At 30.1% G+C, this 19,800-nt stretch overlaps 1 protein-coding gene across 2 annotated transcripts in view; it reads left to right on the plus strand.

Annotated features, from left to right (window-relative positions):
- The window catches only part of wb (wing blister), a 40,261-nt gene that overhangs the window by 8,464 nt on the left and 11,997 nt on the right, over window positions 1–19,800 (plus strand). For both annotated transcript variants that reach the window (XM_070640421.1, XM_070640422.1), the window contains exons 4-5: window positions 5,229–7,222; window positions 7,285–7,943. In XM_070640421.1, coding sequence (XP_070496522.1) covers window positions 5,229–7,222; window positions 7,285–7,943 — 2,653 coding nt within the window. The remainder of the gene's footprint in view (window positions 1–5,228; window positions 7,223–7,284; window positions 7,944–19,800) is intronic.

The raw sequence follows: 19,800 nt of genomic DNA on the forward strand, positions 1-19,800 counted from the left end.
CATTAAGTCAGTAAAAGCGCATTTTTAAAAGATAAAATACACCCGAACAGTACAACGTTTTCGTTATGTCACCGTAAAGGCTGAGTTTGATCAAGTTTTGCTGCAAAAATGGTCCAAAATCATTTAATCAACATTGTTGTTTAAAAGCATTTTAAATTAACTCAAAACCTTCATTAATCAATAATTGCATAAAGCAATGGACTTGCAATGCATAAGATACGAGAATGAAGGAGCAGTTCAGTTAGCAAACAAACGAGTCTAATGAATCAACCAAAAAATTAATTTAAGAAAATTTTTCTTTCACGGGAGGTCTATACTGTAAATATTATTTATTGATTTTTCGACATAGCTTTCCTCTCTTCAGAAAACGATATCAATTTAAAATCAACAAGAATGGTTGATGAAATGAAGAAGAAGACATAAAAAAGTTAATTGAATTAAGGGCGAGTATATTGATGAATATATTTATTCATATATTCTTGTCCTCTGGCTATGATACGATGGATGCATGTAATAGAATAAGAAGTTGGTATTATTAATAATACAATGATTACTAAGTCAATGGTATATGTTGATGATGAAAAATTTTCTTTAGGTCATTGATGGGCTTCAATTTCAGCTGTAACTAAATTTTTCTACAAATATTTGTTTTCTTATCTTTTGTTTAATTTCCCAATATAATGTTAACTGTATGTGTCAGTGGTGATCGTACTTTTCATTGTGTTTAGCACATCTGGAAAGAAAAGCACAAAAACATTATTTGAAGAATTCAGAAATTGACAGCGTGTAAAATTTCTGAGAATTTGCCTTTTTGCAATTTAATTTACAGAACTATTAAATGAATTAATTTATACTTTTAAGCTTCAGACTACAGCGAATGTAATAATGTAAATTTGCACTGTCATGTCTTCTATATAGATTTAACAATGGCAATTCCAAACTAACATTAGAAAGTAGATGAAAACTAACAGAATAGAGTATTTAAAAGCTTTACTAAATGTGTATAATTAAAATAAGTGGAAACGGGCTCAACCTTCTGTCATATGCGTATCAAATTATTAAATGGATAGGCTGTAGAGAATTGAAATCAGTAACATTTTCTTCTTATTGAATTTAAAGGTTTAGATTGGTTTCGATTGAATTATGTTGCATAGTCATACGTCTTATAACTTCCGAAGTTTTGAATACTTTTATTACAAATGTAAAGAATTTGATTTTAATGAGTCTACATATATGCCAACACAAGTCTTCTTCCATAAAAGAGATCGACTTAATTTTAATTACTTTATACTTTGATCTATAATCCCTGTTATAACTTGCACATCAATCTCAGTCATATCCATAAAAAGAGCAGATAATTGATTTTTGATGCATTGATTCTGTATGGAATGCAATATATCATCTTATTCCTTAAATTACTAATTAGCTACTCAATAATCAACATACATTAACAGTATACATGTGTAATAAAAGGTATGTGAATAAAACAGTTAGTTGCAATTGCTTATCAGAGAAATGAGAAGAAGTTAAAGTGGAAAAAAGAAAAAGAAGCTAAATCAAATGCACAAGAATATGAAATTGGTCCAAAAAAGGAACCGATATATCTTGTGTGTCTGGATAAATGTCGTTTTATGGTCTCCTCTTGTTTTGGATCGTGGAAACAATGTTACGTGTTCTAAAAAATTACTTAATTGGACCTTTTTGGTATAAAATTAAATTATTGAAATGTAACACAGCTTAGGAGATGTGAACGACCCCAGAAGTAATTTTTCTGTTTTGCAGGTTCAAATTGAAGCAGAAATCTCTTATTCGTGATATGTTTCAAGAAGTTTATTTCAATTGTCGTTTGAATGTTAAGTCGTAATAACATAAAATTTTATAGTTTTGTCTGGGAAACGAAAGATTCAATAGAATGTGTACATAGTTTCCGTGAATTTTGCGTTTGCTTAGTCATGTCTACATTCTACACACAGCCATTTCTATCCAATTATTTTTTATGTTCAACTTTAAAAAAGTGCACCAATTACCGAAAAAAAATAATAAAACTTTTTTTTTTGTCCATATAAAGTCAAAACAAGAGCAATGGCAGTGGCAAGTAACGAGCAGATTCCAAACTAAAGATCAATTATTCCCATATAAAGAATTTCTGACTGATTTTGTAGTCTTTGCTTTGTTCTGTTTTTGAATTCTTTTGAGAATATATATATGTGTGCTTTGTTATTTTATCTACTGGCTACCTAGCAGTAGCATTCCGTAATAAATTTTGTACATCGCTGTCTGTATTTATCTATCTCTTTTTCTCTCTTCACTTTTCTTTGCCTTCGATTCTTTTTAAGGACATCGAAGATAAGAGTGAAGACAAAGTTAAGAAAAATTAAAATTTTTTCGCTCTTCTGTTCTTGCTGTTCAAAATATCATATAAATTTGAGATATTCATAATTAAAACATTTCATATCCTTATATGGGAGAGCACCAGAACTTACTATAAAGGATGATTGTTTGAATTTTTGAGACTGTATAACTAATCAGAAATCTCCTAATAAAGGTAATTGGGGAATTCAGGGTCTGAACAGCACAACGTGTTTGCTTAGACGCTCCGTAACGTCGCCATATTAACGGTAAGACGACTGATTTTGATCGATTTTTATGGCGAGAAATGCCTAGGGATAATAAACAAAACTGTGTTAAAAATACCAGATTCTTAAACATTCCTTCTCAAGCAGTGCTAAACAACTTTCCCACAAAAATATGAGAATATCAATATGGCTTCAAAACCAATCCCTCTACATCATATTAGTCATCATTTGTTAACGGCACCTAACACATATTAAGATGTTATATCAAACCCAGATCTTTCTTACGTTGTCAAACATAATCATTCTCAGCAATGTTATTACTCAATACGCATCGTTTAATCATGTCAAATTTATTTCAGTTAGTTCATATTTGAAAACATAGAGACACCGCATCTATTTTGTAAATATTTATCTTACAATAATTGAAATTATAAAAAAATTAATTTTTTGAGTAGGGATGTGAGTTTGATGTTGTTTGAGAAGTTCTTATGGAAGGAAATTTTCAAAAGAATAAATGAAAATGAATTTGAAAAACAGTAAATTATTATAGCTTAGTATTGTGTTGCCGCACTATCATCCTATGAGGAAAAGAACATAAAAAGAGACAGGTTATTTATAACAAATATTTACATACAAAAAATGTAAAGAGTAATTGTTTGGACCCTTATATACTCAGTGCAATGTTAAGTTTGAAGTTTGTTTATAAACAAATTGAGAGATGAAAAAAAAAATCTATGAAAGAAATAAGCCACTTACTGTTTTTACATATTAGCTTGTTTAATTAACCCACCAGTTAGTCAATATCATATGGAATTTGTTAAATGATTTATAAAAAATTCTTAAAATAGCTTCAACAAATTTCTTCAATTCTTTTTTTGATTCAATGTTTATTGAAGTATTTACTTAAATTTTGTATTAATAAAAGTTCATTTTACAAATTATTTGTTTAAAATTAGCTGGAATTGAAGAAATTAGAACTTTAGGTCAATAAACTATTTCATTTTAATTCTCCAAGAGCACTTGCTTACGCTAGATAGAACTAGAAATAGACTGGTTTCCGTCTTCGAATTTCCATTATCAAGTTCAATATTGTCTCCATCGTCAGCTTCCTTCCAAGAGTTCTTTGGTCGTTAACATCTACAAATTCAGATAACCCAAATAACACATCTTAATTACCCGAATAGCACAAATCGATTTAAATCTGGCACCCTGCTAGAGTCATACCGGTCTGATTTCGGTTCTTGAACTAATTAAAAGATGTGTGTTATTCTAGATTTCTTCAAAAATATCTAATTAGAAATGCTCTGTAAAATTATAATAAAATAGAAAAAATGCGCATCCAATTTCTGCAAATGAAAATTTAACTTGTAATTTCAAATAAAAAATAAAAACGAGTTTTATGCAAAATAAAAAGAAAGGTAGAATGAAAATTCAATTACTGTAATAATTCCAAACAGTTCTTCTCACAGCTTCTTGAGAACGCATTATTGACACGAAGAATTTTGTTGCTGCTAGCAATATTCCTCGTCTTATTGTTGTTTGATTTTTGTTGATGTAAAAGAAGAACAACAAAAAATTAAATTGGTCGGCGTTTAAAGAAAATTATTAAAAGGCGGGAATATCATTCACCTTAGTCTCTTCATTCTTCTTATTTGACATACAAAAAACAACACTTTATTCTTATCAAATTTAAATTTAGTTTCTTGCAGACTATTTTATTTTAATTCTTTCCCTTTCGTTCTTTTAATGTATCGCTTTTATATTTTGTTGTGGCGTTGAAATCGAAAGCAAAATCTTTAGCCCAGTAGGAAATGAATTATAAAATCATCCAATTTTGATTTTTAAATGTTCAGATTATTATTTTTCTTAATGGGAAATCTCAATTTGTATGTAAATTTTTATATGCATTTTTTATGTGCTCTTTGGTTAAACGCCACAATTTGTATAGAATGTGGAGAGAGAATCTCTTGTTGTTATGTTTTGTTTATTAAAGAATCAACGGGTTAATGTTATAAAATTAATGGTCTTTTGAAGTTAAAAGTTGGTTTTCATTCTGAATGAATCATACCTTTCCAGTTATTTGGTTCTTTTAGACTATTCACTTATCAATACTTTTTGTTTTAATTTCAAGATTGAATTTTAAAATATTTAAATTTATTAAATGAGTTGATATTAAATTCTGGAATGAGGGTAAACAAACATAAGTAATAAAGAGTGATACCCAGCAATAAAAAGTGACTTGGTACACAAAGCACTGATAAAACTTAAAAGTCGTGATTCTGAAAAATTTTAAACCAGTAGAGAACAACCTTTTATTTATTGGCTCACCTTGGTGGTAAGCCACGACCAAAGCCGTCCAGGCATGCATTTCATACCATTTCCAAAGAAGTTTACAATAGCACACTAGTGTGCCGCGACACACAGGTTGCCCACCACTGGTTAAAACAAAAAGACATTGGGGGTTCATCCTCCCTTCCTCCCTTCCATCCTAATCTAATACGAGAATTTTATAAATTCGTCTATTTTTGGGTTGTTCAGATTATAAAGTTTGCTAACCACTGAATTGTATTAAGAGACTTACTCTAACATCATAAAAACATTTTAAAAGTTCGTTTTAATTTAATAGACTTTTTCTGATTCTTCTCATTACAGATTTATGAAATTTATTCATTCAAAATTAAATCAGCTGAATCACCACTTCCAAAGGCGTGGATTCTAGAGAAGTCAATTGATGGAAAAATTTATGAGCCTTGGCAGTATTTTGCAACAAACAATGAAGAATGCATGACACGTTTCGGTCTACCTGGTCGTAATAGCAATTATTCATTGCAGAATAATCTTGAAATTACATGCACAAGTCAATATTCTGAATCAGTTCGACTTAAATATGGAGAAGCTAAATTTGTCGTTATGGCACAAAGAAACTACGATTCACTGTCACCTGAACTTCAAAATTTTTCTTTAGCTCAATATATTCGAGTGAAATTTAAAGGCTTAATTAAAAGCATCACGGAAATTGAAAGCGATCGTATACCAAAATGGACACCAGATGAGAATGAATTAAAAAAGCGTAGCTACTATTCAGTTCAATCAATAATGATAATAGGCCGATGTTACTGTTTTGGACATGCAGCAAAATGCCGGGAAAATCAAGATGAAGTTAATGATGATGCAAACAAATTGCCACAATGTGAATGTATGCATAATACATGTGGTAAAAATTGTGATAAGTGTTGTCCATTATTCAATCAACGAGAGTTTCGTGCTGGAACACCACAGAAGGAAAATAAATGTGAGAAATGTCAATGTTACGGACATGCAAGTTCATGCGAATATAATGCCGATATTGATGAGAGAAATTTAAGTCAGAATGTGAAAGGAAAGATGGTCGGTGGTGGTGTTTGCGTAAATTGCACAAAATTTACTACCGGAATAAATTGTGAAAAATGCTTGTCTGGTTATTATCGTCCATATGATCGAGAACCAGATCATGACATTCCATGCATACCTTGTGACTGTAATTTGAAAGGATCAATTGGAATATGCAATCCATTAGGCGGTGAATGCATTTGTAAAGCTGGCTTTAGTGGACCGAAATGTGACAAATGTGCAATTGGATATGGAGGAAGCAATTGTGAAAAATGTTCTTGCGATGTACGAGGTACAATTCCAGGTGGAGAATGTGAAGAATCTTGTCATTGCAAAGCACACGTAAAAGGAGAAAAATGCGATACATGCATGAAAGGATATTTTGGACTTACGTATGAAAATCCCGATGGATGTCTAAAATGTTATTGTTCTGGAATCGATACAACATGTGAAAGTTATCATGTCGATAGAAATTTCATAGAAACCCTAGAGGGATGGGTTGTTACTGATATATCAAAAACAGAAATTGCATATCCAGTACGAGATAATGATACGGGATTCTATGTATTTGGAATGTATGAGTTGGCAGATGTTGAAGCTGTCTATTGGTCAGCTCCGCAAATTTATCTTGGCAACAGATTAGAAAATTATGGCTCACATTTTGTCTTTCAAATTGACTATGTAATTGTTCGAGGTGATACGAGTGGAAAGCCAACAAATGGACCCAACTTTATACTGATTGGAAAAAATGGAATGAAAATTGCTTACGGTGATGGATTCTTCTCAAGTTCAAATACAAGTGTTGATGTTCCATTAAAAGAGAATAATTGGTATCACGTTCCAAAAAATGTAAAAGATATAATAACAAGATTAAGAAGAACTGACTATCGTGGTGATCCAGTAACAAGAACTCAATTTATTTCTGTAATAACTGACATTGAAAGCATATTGATTCGTGGAACTTATCATACTGACCAAGCTGAAGCTATTTTAAAACGTGCAATTTTATATTCCGGTGATTTAATGACATCAAATGAAGTTGTTGAGACAAAAGAAGCCACTGACGTCAGTATTGTTGAGAAATGTCATTGTCCTCTTGGCTATGAAGGATTATCATGTGAAAAATGCACGTTTGGACACATTTCAATTCTTGAAAATACAAACACCCACGAAAGAGTTCAAAAATGTCTTCCTTGTAACTGCAATGGGCACTCGGAAACATGTGATATGGTGAATAAGAAATGTGGTGAATGTCTACATCATACAACTGGAGAAAGGTTTGTGTCTTTGCTATTTTTAACTTAAGCACTTTTTCTCAATTTTTTCATATCCGTTACAGTTGTGAAAGATGTGAGGTAGGATTTTATGGCGATGCAACAAGAGGAACGGTTCATGATTGTAAAAAATGTAAATGTCCTTTGGGCGAGGAATCAAATAATTTTAGTGATATGTGTCAAATGAAGGAAAATAGTGATGAATATATATGCTTAAATTGTCCAATGGGACATATTGGTGATCATTGTGAAAAATGTGAAGATGGTTATTATGGCAATCCAATGGAAATAGGATCAAAATGTTTGCCATGTGAATGTAATGGAGATCCTTGTGATCCTGTTACTGGAAAGTGCATAAAATGTGAAGGAAATACCGAAGGTTGGAGATGTGAAAAATGTAAAAAAGGATTTTATGGAAATCCTGAAATTGGATGTGAAATTTGTGAATGTTCTGACCATGGTGCAGTGAATAATTATTGTGATTCAGTCACTGGAAGATGTGTCTGTCAGCCAAATTTTACAGGCAAATTATGCAATCAATGTGATGATGGATATACAAATGTTTCTCTCAAATGCAGTCCATGTGATTGTAATTTAAATGGTTCTAAACATCAAAATTGTGACAAAAATAATGGTCAGTGTGAATGCAAAATTAATGTTCATAGCCATAAGTGTGATGAATGTGACGAATATTACTTTGGATTAAATTACGATGGATGCGAAGGTATGTTAATGATTTTATTGAATAATTTATAAATTGTTATGTATGGAGATTCCAAAATTTAGTTTGTTTTAACTTAATGTGACTGATGAGATTAATATAAAGAAATTGCCGAAAATTTGATCGTACCTTTGCGAGACTGCACAGGTCAGATTTGAAGAAAACTGGCCTAGACAAGTAGCTTAGGGCCAGATTTTTGGGTATTTCAACGCCGTATGCTTCAAGTTTCAGAATAAATCTCAGTAAGACTTCTTGAGAAAAACGATTCATTTACATGAATTTTAAAGCATTAAAATCCATACCTTGAGAACGCATGATATTCAATATCATGTCACGGAGCATGGCTAGTCATTTATACAGGTGTAAAAGATAGGGGAGCATCATAGGAAGATGCAAGGAAACCACAAATCCTGCCACAAATTAATTTTTTTTTTACAAAAAATCCTCATATGAACACCCTATGTATTAATATTTAATTAAACTTAAGATTTTTTCTACCATTAAAGTCCATAAATTAAAATTGCATTTTTTACCGCTAAAATTTCAACGTGAGAATAACTTTTTATTCATACAAAAGTTATCGCTTAAGAACAAATAAATTTCAACACTTCAATTATCTTGAATTTTAATCTTTTAACTTGTTAAGATGCATTCGACTTCTTCCTTCTTTTTAAAAGCTATATATTGAACATATTTTATGTTTACAAAAAAAAAACATTATTTTCTCATTTCAAAAAAGCATTTTTTGCTCTGATAAGAGATTAATCATGTTTGAAGCAAAGGAATTTTTCCATTAAGCAAACATTTTTGTTAGCAACTTTTAGCTGATTGCATTTATAGTTAGGCTTCATAACATTTCAATAAACTATTCATACAATTGCTTTTGTTTTTGATTAAGCCGATTAAATAGGAATAATCAGCTTGTGGTATATGTTCATTTCAATAGTTTCCTGTTTAATAGAGAATGGGTTTCGACAGCAGCCCAAGTATTCTTGATCTTTGCGCTGTACATCCTTCTGGATATGCATTAAATGTTCAATCATACAATTACCTACAATATTGAAATTATTTTGAAATTAAAAAGAAGACTATCGCTTGCAAATTCATAATATTGACCAAAACGGTGAAATATTTACTATACTTAAGGGTATTATTGATATTTTTTGTTACGAAAACGATGAACATGATCTGGATGAAACAAAATATTACTGCATGGTGGTCTAACTAGAACACAAAGCTTAATGAAAGCAAATAATATTTTATTCGAATAAGAAAAGGAGAAAAAGATAAAAAAAATAGAAACAAAAGACTCAGTATAAAATTTAATAAAGTCTGTTTTAATAAGCGCATTTGAAATATGAATATTTTGTGGAATTTGTTGGATTTTTCTCCAACAGGCAAATATCATACTCACCTAAATGAGCGCGCTCATGAGTATAATCAATCAATTTAATTGAGCATGCTCAATTTTGTGCGCATAATTATGAGCATGCTCCTTGTCTGTTCGGATTTATTTTAAGATTTTGACTACAAAATATATATTCTAAAGTAATTAAATTTTGCCCTGCAATCCTCAATGAAGAAATCTAATTAAAATTTGAAACACTTGAAGAAATTCACCTACGTTGAAATAAAATTAATAGTCATTCCCGAATAGCGCAGCGTGTTTGCTAGGGCACTGGTACATTGTCGTATCAAGTCATGAATATGCTCTGAAATTGAGCATGCTCAGCTATATCGATTATGCTCATCATCACGCTTTTTAGGTGAGTAGTCAGTTAGCAACGACTTATTTCAAACCATTTTACGGCGTAAAATGCAGTTCGTCGCATTGTGTTACTCGGGATAGTTTTTAAATAATTATTTTATGAATGCTCATACGATTGTCCTTACCTCCAACTCTTATCAACTTCCGTATTCTCGATTATTTAATTAAAAAATTCTTAGTTTCATCTCATTCATGACATCCCATGCATTCTTAAAATAATATATTATAAATTCTCACTACTTCAAAAAGAAGAGTAAGAAACAAGGTAATAAAAGAAAATAAAGCAACACTGATGATGATAATGATGGTGATGATGATGAAAACGACGACAAAATAATTTAAATATTTGCCAAAGACAAATTTTTGAGCAGCTAGTCATATTTATCTTCTTCGTGTTATTATTTTCTCGTTCATGAAAGTTGAGATGCTTTATGTTTTTATTTTCTTTTTCATTTAAAAGCATCAGAAACTTACGCATTCCTTACGATGAACAATAAGAAAGCATTGACATGTGCGCATTTTAAATTTTTTCATGATTTCATGTGTGTGTCTTGTGTTTAATTGAATGATTATAATTCAGCAACATCACTTTGAATCTAAATTACTTATATGAACATGTTATAAATTCTTCATATTTAATATTTATATTGGCATAATAATTAGATGACCAATATTTACTATAAATATGTTATTATTATTATTATGGAAATTTACATCGATGTACGTTGATTACGCATGCAGAATAACATGAAAGGATGGATTTTTTTCAACATGCTCGAGGCGTTTTCACATTAATTGATTACTTATTCATAGTTGCATGTATATGCATTACATATATGAAGTCGTAAAAAAGCAATATCAGACAAATAGGCGGCTCAATCCCTCATTCTCGTTGTCTTTATATCTATTCACTATTAAGCCATTTCAAATTTATTCAATATTTTTTTAAACAAGAAAAAATCTTATCCGCACCTCGTTTAACGTGTTAATATATTAAGTACCAGAATTATGTCCCATTAAACAAAACAGATAAATTAAATTTTGTTCTGCATAAATTTATTGGAATCATAAAAGTCTTCAATTTTAAAATCTCAATCTAGTAAATGAAATTTTGAAAATCACAACAGCAAATATCACCCAAGCGACACAAATGAAGAAGACTCCGTTTCGGAGTTTTAAAGGCTCCACGAAACCAAATAAAAAACTGGTTATTTTTGGCAGCCACATGAACGCCTCATCAAGCCATTAGGAGCCTTGAAAACTTCTTGACGGATCCTTCTTCATTTGTGTCGCTCGGGTCCATACCTATAAAAGTTTCAAAATAAGATTCCGGTGTTTCTAAGACTCTTGCTAAGCCCCTATTTTAGCTTTGTAGTAATTTGATATTTTTGAAATAAAATATGGAGCTACATGAACTCTAACAATTTGATGATCGTAAACTATGCACGGTTTGAATATGTCCGCAGCTTTTATTTTATGATTTTTGCTGTTTTTGCTTAATATATCTCTACAGTAAATCACTTGAGGTCAAAATAGTCAGAATGAATTTATGCATTTAATATTACCGATTTATAATAATTTTTATAATTTTATTTTTTTTGAAAGATGATCATAAAGCCAAAGTTATTATGTTTTAAGTCCATTTTTTTCATGAAATTGTATGAAATATTAAGAAGAATGAAATCATGTAAGTGCATAAATAATTGATAATGCAAGATGAATGATTTATTAAATTGCTTCTGGCAAAAAATCAAATAAAAGACACAAAGAGAGATCAAATATGAATAAAAAACCGAAAGAGAATTGTATGTTTGTGATTTCATTTCATTCATGCTTTTTTGATGTTTATTGATGGAATAATTTAAGTTTATTACATGACTCACACTATAAAGCTGCAATCATGTCGACCAAATGCCAAATAAAGACAAAATAAAAAATCAACAAAAAAAAATTCTTGGTTGGAGGGATTTATTGCGCAACATAAATTTTATTTAGACTAACTTCTTTTGAAGACTATAAAAGTCGCTATTTGACAAGCGACTTATCGCTCTATTAATTAACAGTGACAAAAGCATGATTTGACATCTTAAAGTGATTAAAAATAATTTTGTTGCGAACTCAAAAGAACGTGCTGACCTTCCTTTTAGAATTAAATCCCGATCGGCACAAGCACTTGGGTGCCCTGTGACAGTCACTTGGATGTCATGTGACAGACACTTGGATGTCATGTGACAGACACTTGGATGTCATGTGACAGACATTTGGATGTCATGTGACAGACATTTGGATGCCATGTGACAGCAAGTTAATTGCAATGTTACAGCCACTTACATGCCATGTGACAGTAACTCACATGCCATGTGACAGCCGCTCAGATGCCATGTGACAGCCACTCAGATGCCATGTGACAGCCACTCAAATCCATGTGACAGCCACTCAAATGCCATGTAACAGCCATTCAAATGCCATTTGACAGCCACTTGAATGTCATGTGAAAGTCTCTTGGACGCCATGCACATTGATGCCACTTGAATGCCATGACATGTCACTTGGACGCCACATGGCCCACATGACAGCCGCTTTGCTGCCATGAATAATTTGTGCAGATCGGGAATGAAACGTTTGAACAAAATTTGAGGGACATTGTACTATCGCTAAAAATTCCTTTGAACTATAGGCAATCAAAACGGACATCAAGAGCAACTGTTTTAATTTTTAGTTCTAATGTTTTACTAAATTTATTTTCACATTGTATTCATGTACGATAAATTGCGCTAAAAAGTCTGATAGTCTGGCATGGTGTCGGCTTGTTTCACATCGAATTTCAATCGAATCTGGTTTCACGCCGACCTGGTGCCGGATTTATTTACAATTTTACTCACCGAAAAAAATTGATCTCACAGGAATTTTTACAAAGTTTCGTGAAACTACTGTTTTTCATAACAAGATATAAAACAGCGATATTTGGTCATTTCTATTGACTAATTTCATTATCATTTATATTCTAATTGATAATATAAATTATAAACTTCATTAATGTTTACGCATTAAGATGAGAAGCTTTTTAAAATTCAAACACATTTAAATAAACTTATTAGTAATTTCTTGTTCTTCTCTTCTTCTTTTCTCTGTTTTATTGACTATCATTTACCGCACATATATTATGTTAGCACGTCATTATAGAACGATTTGATCATTTTCTCATATGTGCTTTTTGTAAAGATGAATGTCAAACAGAATAAAGCAAAAAACAAGTTAGGCATGCTATAAAGAAACATCTTGTAGAAAAATAAAAAAAATTCCATGCTCAACATACATAATCGATAAGAAGAACTGAAAGTCTCATTCACATCGTGAATATGCATTTGGAAGTGTACATATCAATGATTATGATTAAGTATGCAAATTGCATTGAAACTTGAGATGAAATTTAAAATATATATAAATGTATAAAATACAACTTATGTATCTATAAAAGAGATGTGTATAGGAAATGAGAGAGAAAAACTTTATTTATGTTTTTTTTTCTTCTTTTTTTCGACGACCTCTCAACGATAAAACATTTCAAAGCGATTAACATGTAGAGGAAGAAAAAATAAAACCTGATAAAAAAGAACTGCAGTTTAAAGGTACATAAAACGTGTGATTTAAGAGAGAATTTTACTGTCATGATACAAAACAAAAAAATGAAATTCTCAACAGCTTTAATAGAGATGAACAAAACAACATTGTGGAAAATATGCCACGAATACTATAGTTTATTTTTCATTTTCATTGTTTTGTTCAAATTTTTCAATTTATTTTGTTATCCTCGTTATTGTTTTCATAATATAAAAGCGTTGACTGCTTTAAACAAAAAATTATAGTAATGTTAATGGTTCAGTAATTTGCTTCGAAAAATTTAAAACAATAAAATATCTGCAACTGGAATTTGAATACGTTATTTCTTTAAATTTAAAATTACTTTAAAAGCCATTAAACTTGTTTTTTTTTCTTACTGTTCTGTGATTCTGTGAAGGGACATGGAACATGCCGTCGTATAATGCCAATTTATTTTATCGTTTTTCTGCGTTTCGAAACGGTTCGTTCAATTTAATATAATATTATCAAAAGCAAAAAGGCCGCGCTAAAACTAATCAATTATATTAATATATGAATATTTATATAATATGTCCAAACATATCATTTTACGCAGATAAAAAGGCATGTATTCTCATTATGTATAATACATTATTATGACATTTGAACTGCTCGAAGGATTTCCACGATTGATAAAAAAAGAGTAATTCAATGAATACCTTGCGATCTTAATGTTTTAGTTCTTTTACATTTACAAATCCAAGAATGCTTTCCCGCCTTAATGTTTCTTGCACAACCGCGAATGTTTTCTCATCGTTTTTTTATACTAAAGTACTCCGTTCTCATATTCTCATCATGCCGATCTCCTTTAGTCATCGCTTCGCTCTCGAGTTGTTAAGATCGTGAACTTTTCTAATCGAATTTTATCATCAAGAAAACCAGTAAAAAGTTTATAGTCATGCGAAAAAAATATATTTTGATTAGATTTTAATGTAAATCAATGTAATTAGTGATTTATAAAAAGTTAAAATTGAAAGAAAATATTAATAAAAATTATGTAAAAAGTCTAAAATTAGCAAGAAACGTGCTTGAAAGAAAAAAAAATATGCGGATTTTTTTCACAACAAGAACTTCTTTAAGTGAAGCATTTTATTTCTGTGTTAAAAATTAAACCTTATGTTTGAAGTATTTTGAAAGAATTGAGAAGCATATTTTTGCAAATAAAATTTCATACCTTGCATTAGTATCTGGCAAGCAATGTGTCGCGGATCAAAAAGTATATTTTAGGTACTGCACCGTGAGTGAACTCGAGTTGTGCCGCAAGATTTTTAGAAAAAATTCCAATTATTAAGTTTTTCACGTACGCCTTTAGAGATCATAAAACTTAATTGTTAGGCAGTTTTTAGATTGAAATCTGAGACAAAAGTCTTTCTGTGTGTAACCAAAAAATTCTAAATTCTTAAGTGCTCTATTCAAAAGTGTTGAAAGTGATGTGAAACTTAATACTTGCTAAACATTAAATTATTAAAAATCGATAGATATTTTCCACGATCCACATAATTTTTATTGGAAAAAGCAATTCAATAGTTTTTCATTAGAATTGTTGTTAATTCATGGAATGAATACAAAGCACTAAATGACTCTCTTATTTCATATTTTATTGTATAAATCTTTCTGTTTTAAAATAAAACATTTAAAAAAATCCAAAATGTATTGTGAATGATTTTGTAAAGTATTTTTGATTTTAAATCGAGATAAGTATTGGAAAACAAGTTTGAGAATATCGTCAAAATTTCTGAAAAAGACGGCAAAGTGTACTCAAAGCTATCGATCAATAGGAGTTTATACATACTTTAAACATAAATAGATTGAAACTGTAAAAATTTTCCTAGTAGCACACAGCATATAATTTCTTTATTACATTGTAAACTAACTATAAATTAATTTGAAGATAATGAAGCCGTGTGCAGCATGCGATCTCTTCATTATAGTAATAAATCTTGTTAAAACTGATTTTAAATTAGTAGAACAGTATGCAGCATACATATTTTCATTAAGTTACCAATGATCATTATCATATCGATATTATTGATAGATACTTAACTACATAATTTAATTTGGTGCTAATGGAAATAAAATACAATTAAAAAAGTATTATATTGCCAACGAATCCAACTTTTATGACAAAACATTTATGTTTCTTTTGTTGAAATATTTCCAAGCAATTTAATCAATTCTAATTAGGATCATAAAAAGACAGTCGTTTTGTTAAAAACTATCTATCTATAGGAATTCGAAAAGAATACGAATAATTAAGAACAAGTATATCAAGTATCATTTTTATTCGTTTAGAAGTAATCCTATTGTTTTCAAATCATTAGGCAGGTGATAACTTTGTTCCCGGAAGTAAATAGAATAATAGATTTAAAGAGTAATAAAACTCAGTCCTTAGGAAAAGTTATGATTTCTCAAATCTCTATGCTTAGCTTCTACATCATTATAGAGACTAATAACTTGTACTGTGATCGTTCATGTCGCAGACATTTCAAACATCAAATATAATATGGTTCTGTTTTCTTCTTTAACGACCAATTTCATGGTGTGACATACATAAATGAATTTCACAATTTTAATGTCAGTTATGCATGGTTCTTTCTATACTTGCTACTTTCTGATATAAATAGCAACATGATATTGCTCGGAAGCAATCCATGCTGTTAGAAGTTCTGAGGAGGCATTGCTGTTTCATTATTATTTTCCTCTAGCCCCGTCTGTTCATGAGAAACATGCAGAATGATTTGTGAGTCAATGTTTAATTTTAAATGAGAGAAGAAGTAAAAAAAGTTCGATAATCTCTCAAAGCAATCAATAAATTTATCTCTCTAAGCAGCCATTCTTAAGTATGTAGTAAACTACTATTCTAATCGCTAGTTTTCGAGATGTTAAATGAAATATTAACCCTGTTGGATATCGCATTCGTAGTCAATTAATGATATCTGTAAAAAAATTCCTCTCAAATCTTAAAACACATATCAATTACACTTTGCTATTTCTTACTCGACACACTTGTTAAGTTTCCTAATTTGAAAAGTTATGAAATAAATCTTTGACAATAAAATAAACATTTAAAAGATCAATAAATATATATTTTTTCAATGAATGACTTAACTCAAATACGTTTTATCAATTTTTTTCTCATAAATTTAAAGTTGTTTATTTGAGTTTATATATATTCTTTGCACGTAATATGGATAAGCTTTAGTTTTTTAAAATAGTTTTCAGTTCATTTGTTATTGCTTAAGTTCGCAGAAAATTACTTTGTTTGATTTCAAAAGAATTTGATTTATTTCAAGAGAGTGGTCAGAATTTATTGATAAAAGATTTCGTTATTATGATTTATTGTATATGTTGTGGATAGCATATGATCTAGCAAATGTAAACTTATATATGTTGTGGAATAGTCTGAGTGTACACAGTGTTGAAATTGCCGAAAATCCAATGCTAGGCCAGTGTGACGCTGATCCCTCGATTCGATGAAATCCAGTCTCAGGTAAGAGTCATGTTGAGCTGTAGCTGGATTTTCAGCCATTTCTACGTCGTGTGCCTTTCTGGAAGGGCCCAGCAAATACAATTTCATGTCAGAATTTTCCTCAAAAATCCTGACCACGACCCTGATAAATGTGACGTTTGCTAATCAAAAATTTCCTTATTCCATATTAAAAATGAATTTCGCAAAATAAATAAGCAAGAAAAATGTCATTGAAAATAATCGGAAAAAACAGTATTTTACCATTAAATTGTCAGTGTCATACACAAAAATTAAATTTCTTGATAAGATAACGCCATGACAAAATATGCAATATTACTTATTTTATTGACATCTAGTAAAAATATCTTTGATTAACTAGTCTTAGGTATTTATGATTTTGATGTCGGTATAATACCTAATTTGATAAAATTCTTGAATCATCCAATTGGATAAAAATTTATGACACTAAAAAATTGATTATAGGACTTAAATATAAAGCTTACGTCACTGTGCATGGTATTCATTCCTATCACTGCAAATGAGATAAAATACTTGGTTTTGATAAAGACAACAAAAATTATTTTAGGTTTATATTTTGAAATTTTTTGTTTTTTTGATAGTATTAATAGACATACACTCAACGAATGTTCACTATGGCACGGCATTTGAAATCATAATCTAAAAATCTGAAATATATTTAGTTGATAAGTGAAGTGAAAAACGCCAATTATACATGTGTAGAGAGGAATTTGTTCGCATAAATATTCACAAATGACTAGAATTCATATTGTGCGAGAAATGAAAAGTACGAGAAAGAAAAAGTAAAAATAAAGTGAGAAATGTGAATTAATCACATTAGTATGAGAAAAAAAGGAACGAAAGAAGTGAAAATTAACACAAATAAAAAAATATAAAACGCACAAGAAAATGTAATCATCATAATAATGAAAATATGTGTGATAAAAATTAAACGAAATTTAATGATGGAGTACAACACGGAAGAAGTATATCAACGTCGAAAACGGCAATGGTTAACTTATGGACGTGCCTTACTTACAATAGGAATTTTGGGATTATTGACTGTTACCTTATATTTTGTTTCACAAAATGTTTCGCATTCATTGTCAAATAAGAACGAAGAAACTGAAATATCACATATGGTGAATAATGATATAGAAATAGATCAAAATCAAATTAAGTTTGATCATGATGCGAGTATTAATACGAATGATATTGCAATAATACATGAAAATAATATTAATATTAATGATGATAATAAGAATAAGAAAGTCAAACGATCAAGTGATTTGTTAAATTTAAACAATAGTGAACAACAAAATAAGGTTGTTGTTATAGATGAAAATGAAATACCAAAGGATAATAGTGAAAATTTATTAGTTCATGAGAGTAGTGAGAGACATTATCGTCAACAGCAGTCAAGTAATGATATTGTTCATCGTCATACAAATGATGGTGGCATTTACATATTCAAAGGCTACAAATGTATTCCTATTAGTAAGCCATCAAAACAATTAGAAAATTTAAGGGCTCGGCATAGAGTGGGTATGTGTGCATGTTGATTGTTTTTGTTTATTGCATTTCATTTTCATTTTTATATTCTTTCCTTTCCTTCTTTGACTTTTATTTTGTTTGTTTTTTCGCTTCACGAGCTTAAAAAAAAATTCATGAGATAAAGACTTTGCAATTTAATATATAATAATGCTGATGCGATCTATGTTATTATTATAAAATGCATATGAGAAGATATCGAATATCAATTTCAGTCTCATCATCATCATCATCGCCATCATACTTTCATGGCATATATAAGAATTTATACATAGCAAAAAAATTATATTATTTACCTATATAAACGTATTTATTCATTCATTCATTCACTACATTTCGTCCGTAAGCAATCTTCTTGATCGTCGTAAGAAAACGTGGTGTATTTTTTTTTTTTTTTTTTTCATTTCACTCATGTGGGAAGTCGTCTGTCTTGTTTCTTTTTCGTCTCTTTACTTTTAATTTTTTTTTTTTCGTTCCGCAACTCTTTTTTTGTTGTATGTGACTTATAACGTGAACTGATTCAAGTTGAATCATAAATTAAAATTCATTCCGTCTTTCCATTCAATATTCTCCGCTGTTGTTGTTAACAATAAAAGGACTGTCGACTGTCTACCGGGTATATTGCGAGCATAAAAAAGAAAAAGAATCGAAAAGTAGTTAAAATATTATTGCTTGTAAGAGTGAGGAGAGAAAACACCCACGCTATGAATTAAGAGATATTGTATTAGTTTGTAAATAGAGATGAAACTTTTAGTTAGCTCGTCGATTCATTCATTTAATCGGTATGCTTATATTGCAACTAATTGATGGTCGGTACTTGAATAATAGACTTATATGATGGAACTTGTTGTTTACTTCAACAGCTTCTTGAGTTTTACAATGTATGAACTGTCATGAAATAATAATTTAAGGATTTATTCATACATTATGTCTTATTATGTCCATCGAAAGCTGTATTTAATTTTTTTAAAATTTTATAATTTTTGGATTGTTCGGCAAAAAACCGCAGGCTTGCATTTCCTACATTTTCGATGCACAAGCCTTTTGTTTGTGATGTAGCTTATAGTTCGTCCAAGGCTGCAGATCTGCAATTTTTTGTCTGAAGGCCTGCAATTTTGGACGAAGCCTAAAATTTTTATGTCAGAGCTCTTCAGACTTTTCAGCAAGCGACTCAAGTTGACTCTACTTTTTATAAAAATCGAGTCGACTCCAAACTCTAGTTTTCCGTAACGCATCTAAAATCGCATCTCAGTGCAATAGTGTGTCGCGGAGCATAATTTGGTTAGCACTGTGTCAAATGGACAGTACAACAATGAAAAAAAGAAATTTTTTAGGCAAGATTTTAAAACTTATATTTTCAAAATTTTGGAGCCAAAAACTTCAATTTTTGATCAAGATTTAATAATTCAAAACTC

Source organism: Chironomus tepperi, unplaced genomic scaffold (assembly GCF_022539635.2).
Source record: "Chironomus tepperi strain 1889 unplaced genomic scaffold, CSIRO-AGI_Ctep_v1 contig_219, whole genome shotgun sequence".
Taxonomy (NCBI): Eukaryota; Metazoa; Arthropoda; class Insecta; order Diptera; family Chironomidae; genus Chironomus; species Chironomus tepperi.